Below are 9,775 nucleotides of genomic sequence, written 5' to 3'. Positions count from 1 at the left end.
GGATGGCGAGCCTGAGTCACCATGCTACTCTGGTAAGACTGCTATTTTTAGTGCACCAGCTCGAGCAGAGCTGGCGCATATGTGTCTACTGGAGCTCCAAGTTGCAGTGTAGACATACCCCAATAATTTGTATTTCTGGGCACTCTGGGCCATGTCTACAAGCACTACAGCGGCACAGCTGCCGTGCTGCAGTTATGCCACCATAGCCCTGTGACCCAGACTATGGTGGCGAAAAGGGGTCTCTTGAGAGGCTGTCAATTTAGCAGTGTCTACACTGGGGCTTAGGTTGACTTAACTCTTCTCCTCGGGGGGCAGGGTGTGTGTGAAGTTTTCACAGCCCTGAGTGACATAGATAGGTGTAGACCAGTCCTAAGTAAAAATGAGATGAATGGGAGGGGAAACAGGGCTGCACTACAGAAAAGCCCAGTCAATGGAGGGCTTTGACTCAATGTGATTTTGGCTTAGCTTCTCTCCCCTCAGAAATGTTGCCAAGCGCTAAGGGCCCGGATTCCCTCAGCACACGATCTACATGCAGTGCTTCTCTGCACAGAGGCGGCCAGTCTTGATTAAGAGTAACATTGTCAAAAGCAACTTTCAATGGGACTTAAAACTCCCAACCCGCTTAGGTGCTTTTGAATATTTTGCACTAAACGAAATGTATCATTTGGGGCCCAAAATGGGGAGAAATCAAAGTGACAGATACCAACACAGACATCAGATACCAACCTCTTCTTCTCAGCTGTGCTGATGTGGCCAAAACAGTCTCTTCTGGCCAAAGTCACCAATGAGTTAGTAGTGTTTAACTTACTGCACCACGCGAGGCAGTGAAGGCAAAAAAATATATTTAGTCGGGTTCATACAGCTAAACAGCAGCTATGTTACAGCGACATTGTACATCTCCCAAGAGCATTATGGGATACCTTGCAATAATTCTTCTGCAAGAGAAGAATAAATAATGGCTTTCATTAAAAATATCTTCTCCTGTATTGGGCATGTCAAGCCAGTTAATAGTGTTAGGGGTCCAGATTCAGGAAAAGGAGGAGTCTAAAGATATTCCAAAGAACAGGCATCCCACCTGGAGATTCTGGTCTTCTATTCCCACCCCCACCCCTCAAGTTTTTTAGCCAAAGACCCTGCAGTTTCACCCCAAGTCTCACTGCAGCATTGTTAATGTCTGCAAAGCCCGTGTCAACAGCAAGATGAGCAGAGAGTGAACAGGCACATGGGCCCTGCTGGTTTCTGTGTGGAGGAGACTGGATCGCCCGTGTCCCCGTGGCTGAGGTTCTACTGTAATGTAGCCATTAATGATGCGAATCCGGGGAGGTGGGTCAGTGGTACTGCAAGGCAAACAGAGAAGAATCTTGGTCAGCAGTTAGTCACAAGGGTCAATGATCACCATGAACCAGGAGTCAAATTGTCACAGAAATGCCCACAGGAGGGTCCAAGGCCAACTTGTGGAGCTGTCTGCAGATCTTGTGTGTTCCTGAATGAGGCTGTGAGTTTGGCCTCCCTGCCCCATGGATCCACAAAGAAAGGGAGCCCTTCACTCTCCCCACTCTGAACCTCCCTAGCCCCACTGACATCAAGACTCCTTGATGACTCATTCTGCTAACGGCAGGGCACTGCACACCTGCCCCTCTCAGAGGAGGACAGAGCCAGATAATGCTCCTATCAGATCCCCACTGGCAAAGGAGAGGAGAATGCCATGGACAATACCTCATCCCCATCTCACACCACAATTCCCGAAGGGCCCCAACCCAGCTGAGCATCAATATAACGACTTGGCAAAAGAGACTCCCTGATGGATGGGGGTGTTCAATGTGGTGGAGCTGGTTATTCCTGTCCCTGAGCTGGGATCTACCTGATTAGACTTCCCTTCACTCACAGAAGGGACAGTCGATCCCAGGGAAGCAGAGAGGTATTAGCAACATTCCTGAGCCCCTGCAGCCAGCCTTTCGGCTGATCAGCAACCTTAGCAGATAAACAAATCTAGCCTTGCAGCAGAGAAGGCTCTGCTGACCAGCATTCTCACCACATGGCACCAATTTATAGGGTTGATGCATCTGCTTTCAACAGCTGAGCCTGAACCCCGTCCAGGTTCTCCCCAGTTTGCACGTGCATGTTAGCATGAACCAAGCCTCTCTGCAGCCTCCATATAAATGATGGTCCATGTGAAAGGGCATCACTGGCAGGTGGAGAAAGCATATAGACCATATATGGGACAGTGGGAGTGAGGAAAATCCAGGCATCTATTAGAAATGCTTCTCAGTCTAGAGACCGAGAAGCAAAGGTCCACGTGAAAAGCCTGTCCCAAACAGGAGTGTGAGCTGAGGGCACTGCTCTCTGGATAACAGGCTGGAGCCAGATTTGACCCTGAGGCTATAGGCAGACACAGCTCAAATCCCCAGGCCCAGCATTGTTAGGTGGAAACTAAGATAAATTCCAGCAAAATTCCAGCAAGCACACCTGCCCAACTGTACAAACGTATCCATTTCACTTGCATCAGCGCGCTCCAGCTGCTGTGCACTATTCCTGCTTTACGTTGGCTGAGTGCATTAAGCAAAAATGCTTGGGGAATTTGAAGGCAATTAGTCTGCTTTTTGAAAACACTTACCACTCCATATCCAACAGCCCCGCAGGTGGCTCCTACAGTAACTGGACAGAACCCAGCTGGCAGAGCAACAAAGCAGAGAGCAGATACATGCAGGAGCACAGACCAGAGCAATTCAGGCCAAACCCGCTACAAGACTGTATGAAATCACTTGAGTTAGGCCTTTCATGGTTACCTGCTCACAGGAGTTACTTTACGAATGGCCCAGACCCAAGCACAAGAGATTTATCCACTGAGAGATGGATATGTAGGAGTAAGGGCTGTGGCTTCAGAGATGGACTGAGTATTTATGTCTGAAGGGTTCCTGTGAATGACTGAATTTCATCAGTGACGTGAAACAGCGCCACTAGGTGGGGCAGTTAGCACAACAGAAGCATGCAAAGAAGTTTGCATGTGTTTGTTTGCTCTTTTTTTTTTTTAAAACAAGGCAGCAATTTCAGGAACTGCCCATCACCTAGAGATAACGTAGGATATCTAGGGCGTAAAGTTAGTATTGATTTTCCACACAGTGCGGAGACCCCTGCAATGGAAAGAATCTAATCTGAAGCGCAGTGATGGGCAGTTAAGTGACAGTATGCGGCAGATACAGTGGCTTCCTATAGTTCTCCCTATTTGGAAGGCACCGGGCAGACAACTAAGAAGAAATAAACATCACTCTGCTTGTTTTCCCCCAGTACAGAAGCTGTTTGGGAGGCTCGTCCTCTAGCCATTTACTCCTTCTGCTGCTAGGGTCACTACTAAAAATCAGACTTTGTTTCTGGTTCAAGTGATGCATTTCATGGGTGGAAAGAAAACTGCAGAGAAAGAAAGCAAGAAAGAGAGATCTGGTCTCTGCCACTCCCAAGGCCCTAAAGGCACATATACCTGGAGTCAGGAGGGGGTTGCTGACAGTAGCCACCAACAAAACTTTATCAGCTTTGTGCTCCCTGGAGGTCTGACTAGAGCATTCCTGAAGTGGAAACTGGAGAAACAGCCCTTACTCCCAGTTACGCTCAACTTCTTCCCATCTCACCTACCCCTTGCTGTAAAAATGACCCTCAGCTAAGACTCTGATCCCGCAAATACACAGGAGTAGGCTTTAGCACATTAGTAGTCCCATTGACTTCAATAGGAATATTGCATGCATAAAGTTAAACATGTGTGGGTATATGAAGGATCAGGGCCTAAACTGGTAAAGGCTCTGGGTTATCCTTTAGGATTGTCTGCTGAAGGTCGAGCTAATACCAGCTATAACAATAAAAACCACAAACTATAACTAACATCAACTTTATTAACTTCAGTAAAAGAAAATTATAGCAACCTGTGCAACCATATTTAATATATAGTATAATGATCATCTCTGCATTTAAACTCAGACAAGAACAGCCATTGCAGCTTTCCCCCGACCTGTCCCCATAATATATCATTCAGAAGAATCAGAAAGCAGTGATATATGATGTAATGTATCAAAGCAGTGCAGGTGCTCTCAAGTGCTCTCTACCTTGAGGCTGATGAAAAATAATGATTTAGGAAGTCCCACTGAATTGAATTGAGAAACTTGTTTAAAATTCGTAGGGACCAATTTCCATTGCCCTGCCCCTTCAGCAGTCATTTAAACTGCACACAGTGGGAGTGAAACGCTCCCAGTCTGAATGAGCACATTTCACAGGGGTAAATGTTGGCACAAGGTGATGGAGATTCAGACCTGCATTTTATCAGATGGGAAGGAAATAAGTAAATCTACAGATGCACATTCAGCAGTGGGTCAGTGGCAAATGGAAGGTGCTTGACGAATGACACACAGTTCAAAAGGCGGCTATGCTTCTTGTGGTTCTATCTGTCCTAGGAGAGTCAGTTCTCTTGGTTGGGAAAACCACCTTAGTCGCCTCTTCCCCACCCCACCTTATTTTTGATACTAAACCAATTATGCAGACAGAACCAACTGCATTGTTAATGGTGTGTTAGGGCACCTAGAAATATGAATTTTTATTATTATTTAAATCTAAATGCATAAATAAGAATTGCAGGAGATAAGAGACCAAATTCTGCTCTTTGGATTTGCACCAGAGGAAGTGAACAGAGTTTAAAACACAGGGTTTGTGGCATGTTAATGAGCCTCGATAAATAGCCAATCTTAGTGTAGCGGAGCGCTTCCCTCCCCCGCCAGTTGGTACCTTTCTTCAATGCGAACCCAGAGGTCGTTAAACTGGCGCAGCCTTTGCTTCTTCTGTTGCTTCTTCTTCTTCTTCTTGTATTTCCTGTCCACTTTCTCCAGCAGGTCGACACGCTCGGGCAGTAGCAGGTGGGGCAGAAGCTCCTCTTCCTCTTTCTGAGGATGCGGCAGGCGGTGCAGCTCCTGGGCAATCACATAGGGGGTGTACGCCGGTGAGGATGATGAGAAGGTTGACCAGGTTTTTTGATTCTTCCCACTGGGGGGAAAGGAAACCAGAATGTTTGGAACGCCCTTGAGTGGGGGTCTTGGTCCAGCCCCATGGCAACTGAGATACTATGCAGCCTCCTGATCCCCTACGTCAACAAGTATTTCCCCCTGGAAGTTCTGCTGGTTTAAATCTTATCATCTACCCATCCTCTGTTCCCATCCCCCCCGCCCCATGTCACACCTCGGGTCAAGCGGAGTCTTTTCAGTTCAGAGGGCCTAAGGAAAGAGTGTTTCCGGCACTGACCAATGCACAGGCTGAGCTCAGGAGGAAAAGATCATTCAAGGATAACATAATGCACTTGGCTGACTACATTGCCAAAACACTGCTGCTGAGATGCACTGAGTGCCTGCTGAAGTCAGACTGGCAGATACGCACCATTTCTCAGAATCAGGCCAAAAAATGATAGATTCTAAGGCCAGAAAAGACCATGATGCTCATCTGATCTGACCTCCTCCATAGCATGGCTCAGAGAATTTCACCCTGTTATTCCTGCATCCGACCCAGCTTAAGGTGGAATGATCGGTTAGAAAGGCAGCCAGTCTGGGGGCAGGTTGGCACTTAAAACACTGCAGCGGTGCAGCTGCACTGCTGTAGTGCTTAAGTGAAAACGCTCCTACACCGACAGGAGAGTTTCTACCCTTGGCGTAGTTAATCCACCTCCTCGAGAGGAGGGAGCTCTGTCTCCCATCAACGCAGCACTGTCTATGCATGGGGTTAGGTTGGTGTAACCGCATTGGTCGGGGTGTGGATTTTTCACACCCCGAGCTATGCAGTTATACCGATATCAGTCCGTCGTGTAGATCTGGCCTAGGTTTAAAGGCTCCAAAGGATGGACAATTTACCACATCCCTTGGGATAAGCTGAATTACCCTCACCGTTACAAATCTGCATCTTGTAAACAAGCGATCTAGCGATGAAATGCTCTATATGTCATTAGCAATCCCTGGAGCCATGCAGGACCTCAGAGATGGGACAAACAGAAGCAGAGAATGCATTTGAGATGGTCTATAACTGGCCTTTTAATGAAGAGCTTGATACAGCTTCTGATAGAACCTTAGTTACAGGGTTAATTCACACTCATGGCCATGCTGTTGTTTCTACTGGGGAATCTAAACACCAGTTAGGGTGACTAGATGTCCCGATTTTATAGGGACAGTCCCGATTTTTGGGTCTTTTTCTTATATAGGCTCCTATTACCCCCCACCCCATCCCGATTTTTCACACTTGCTGGCTGGTCACCCTAACACCAGTTCTCAAGTACTCACTGGCAGCTAGGAAAGATGGTCCAATGGTTAGGGAACAGGCTTAACAGCTGGAAGACCAGCGTGCAATTCCCTGCTCTCCACAGACTTCCGGGTGACCTTGGCAAGTCACTTAGTCTCTCGTTGCTCTGTTCCCCACCTGTCAAAAGAGATAACTGCCCTGCCCTAGCTCGCAGGCGTGTGCTGATGAGAAATACATAGAAGCCTGTGAGATGTTCAGGTACTACAGTAAGGGACCCTTATGGGATGGAGAGTTTTAATGGGAGATAAAAAGAAAAGGAGTACTTGTGGCACCTTAGAGACTAACCAGTTTATTTGAGCATGAGCTTTCGTGAGCTACAGCTCACTTCATCGGATGCATAGCATATCGTGGAAACTGCAGAAGACATTATATACACACAGAGACCATGAAACAAAACTTCCTCCCACCTCACTCCCCCGCTGGCAACAGCTTATCTAAAGTGATCCTCAAGTAGAGCCATTTCCAGCATAAATCCAGGTTTTCTCACCCTTCCCCCCCCCCCCCCCCGCCACAAACTGTGGGGGGGGGGGGGGGAGGGTGAGAAAACCTGGATTTGTGCTGGAAATGGCTCTACTTGAGGATCACTTTAGATAAGCTGTTGCCAGCGGGGGAGTGAGGTGGGAGGAAGTTTTGTTTCATGGTCTCTGTGTGTATATAATGTCTTCTGCAGTTTCCACGATATGCTATGCATCCGATGAAGTGAGCTGTAGCTCACGAAAGCTCATGCTCAAATAAACTGGTTAGTCTCTAAGGTGCCACAAGTACTCCTTTTCTTTTTACGAATACAGACTAACACGGCTGTTACTCTGAAACCTGTCATTAATGGGAGATGTGTGTCAGGTCAGCCTGCCACTTGGTGGCAGCAGATCCCATTGATTCAGGGGGGATCTAGGCCAACCTTAGTGGTTGGTGACATCATTTTGAAGGCCCCTAGGATAACAAAGCTGAAGCATGCTGCAGAGCGGAGACACTTGCAGGCAGGCCAAGTGCTGGGGCAAGGAAGGTTCTTTCCCCCACAAGGCTGGCTCTGGGGAGCACAGGGACCACTGCCTCCTCCAAAAAGCAGTTGGGGGAGAAATGGGGCTATGGGCCTGCTGCTCCTCCTCTAACCCTGGCTGCCATAGGCGGTGGGTATAATAGGCCTGCCCTGGTGTGCTGCAGCTGCTGGACACTGGTTGTGCAGTTTGCATGGGAAGTTTTGCTTATTTTTATGCCCCATGCAGATTCCAGGGCAGCTGAGGAGGCAGTATGTGCTACTCAGCTTCTCAGGTTCACCAGTAACCTCCCTGGACCCAGGTTCTTCGAGAAGAGACAAGCTTTTCCCATGGGGCGGCTTGGGGTTTCAGGAGGGGAGGCGCAGCAAGGCTGGGGTGGCTTCTGCCGGCCCAGGGGTCTTCTGGGTGGGGGGAGGGGGCAGGATTCCTCCAGCTGCAAGGGGGCGAGGGGTTCAGGTCATGGTGGGGTGACCTCGGGCAGAATGGGTGGGGCCGGGGGACTAGCCTCTTCAAAGGGGGGCTCCATGCTGGCGGCGGAGTAGGAGCTGGTACAACCAGGGAAGCAATCTGCCTCATCTCAAGCAGACACTATCTGCCTGGTGCCCCTTTTGGGGCACTGCAGCTCTGCATCATGCCTGATACAGGGAAGTAGCTTTAAAGCTACAACCCAATCCTTGATGTCTGTAAGAAAGAGTATTTTCCCTCAAGTGGAGCCCAACCAAATTCCTCCTAAGCACCTGGATGATCTATCTTATTAACGGCATTCCATTCAAAGCTGGAGCACAGCCTGAATACCTGAGTGATCTGGAGGTTAACTTATAGCATGAGGAGAAGCAGCAGACAGGCTGGAGACGGTCTTTGGCTGAAATTACTCAAGATAGTTAAAGTCCAAAGCAGACTGCGAAGAGTTACAAAACTGGGTGACTGAGCAAGAAAATGGCAGATGAAATTCAATATTTATAAAAAGAAAAGGAGTACTTGTGGCACCTTAGAGACTAACCAATTTATTTGAGCATAAGCTTTCGTGAGCGACAGCTCACATGCATCCGATGAAATGAGCTGTCGCTCACGAAAGCTTATGCTCAAATAAATTGGTTAGTCTCTAAGGTGCCACAAGTACTCCTTTTCTTTTTGCGAAAACAGACTAACACGGCTGCTACTCTGAAACCAATATTTATAAATGCACAGTAATGCACACTGGAAAACATAATCCCAAGTATACATATAAAATGATAGGGTTTACACTGTTACCACTCAAGAAAGAGATCTTGGAGTCATCGTGGATAGTTCTCTGAAAACATCCACTCAATGTGCAGCAGCAGCCAAAAAAAGCTAACAGAATGTTGAGAACCATTAGGAAAGGGATAGATAATAAGACAGATAATATAATGCCACTATATAAATCTATGGTACGCCCACACCTTGAATATTGCATGCAGTTTTGGTTGCCTCATCTCAAAAAAGATATATTGGAACTGGAAAAAGTAGAAAGAATAGCAACAAAAACTATTAGGGTCTGTAACAGGAGGAGAGATTAAAAAGACTGGCACTGTTCATCTTGGAAAAGAGACAACTGAAGGAGGATATGATAGAGATCAATAAAACCATGGATGGTGTGGAGAAAGTGAATAAGGAAGTGTTATTTACCCCTTCACATAACACATGAATCAGAGGTCACACAATGAAAGTAACAGGCAGCAGGTTTAAAGCAAATATAAGAATGTACTTCATCACACAATGCACAGTCAACCTGTGGAACTCATTTCCGGGGATGCTCTGAAGGCCAAAACGGTAACTGGGTTCAAAAAAGAACTAGATAAGTTCATGGAGGATCAGTCCATCAATGGCTATTAGCCAGGACAGTCAGGAATGCAATCCCATCCTTTGGCTGTTCCTAAACCTCTGACTGCTAGAAGCTGAGACTAGAGGAGAAGGGATGGATCACTCGATAATTGCCGTGTTCTGTTCACTCCCTCTGAAACATCTGGCAATGGCCACTGTCAGAAGACAGGATACTGGGCTAGAAGGACCATTGGTCTGACCCAGGATAGCTGTTCTTGTGTTCTTAAAAGGAAGAGAGTGAGCAAAAAAATGTTGCTTTCACCAGCTGTACCCTGGGAGTACAATGAGCGTTTCCCTTCTCCTGCTGCAACGGCAGTCAGGCTCCCAGAGAGGAGATGGGCTGATTTCAGTGAGAGTTTGGAGTTTCCAGACTGGTCTGGTCACTGAACCTGAACTCTGTGATGGAATTTAAAACAAGTTTCAATCAAACAGATCAAAGGCAAGAGGATGTGGAATGGAATGTGAGTCCCCGTTAGAAGGGGAGAATGAAATTAGGAGTGAATTTACAGTCATTTCCCTAAGAAAACTGAGAACTGAACCCTGAGCCAGGATGACTGAGAGGACAGAGGCAGTGCCAAGAAATGAGACCGTTTGGGACCGTGAAGGAGAAGGCACTCTGAAGA

General features: G+C 47.3%; 1 protein-coding gene across 1 annotated transcript in view; it reads right to left on the bottom strand.

The window, feature by feature from the left end:
* Positions 1–814: 814 nt before the first annotated feature.
* TRABD2A (TraB domain containing 2A) overlaps positions 815–9,775 on the bottom strand; it is a 106,288-nt gene continuing 97,327 nt past the window's right edge. The window contains exons 6-7 of the mRNA XM_037902283.2: positions 4,765–5,019; positions 815–1,337 (exon numbers count right to left, since the gene is read on the bottom strand). Coding sequence (XP_037758211.1) covers positions 1,154–1,337; positions 4,765–5,019 — 439 coding nt within the window. The 3' untranslated portion in view covers positions 815–1,153. The remainder of the gene's footprint in view (positions 1,338–4,764; positions 5,020–9,775) is intronic.

This window comes from Chelonia mydas, chromosome 5 (assembly GCF_015237465.2).
Source record: "Chelonia mydas isolate rCheMyd1 chromosome 5, rCheMyd1.pri.v2, whole genome shotgun sequence".
NCBI lineage: Eukaryota > Metazoa > Chordata > Testudines > Cheloniidae > Chelonia > Chelonia mydas.
This window is presented reverse-complemented; position numbering and strand designations above follow the sequence as displayed.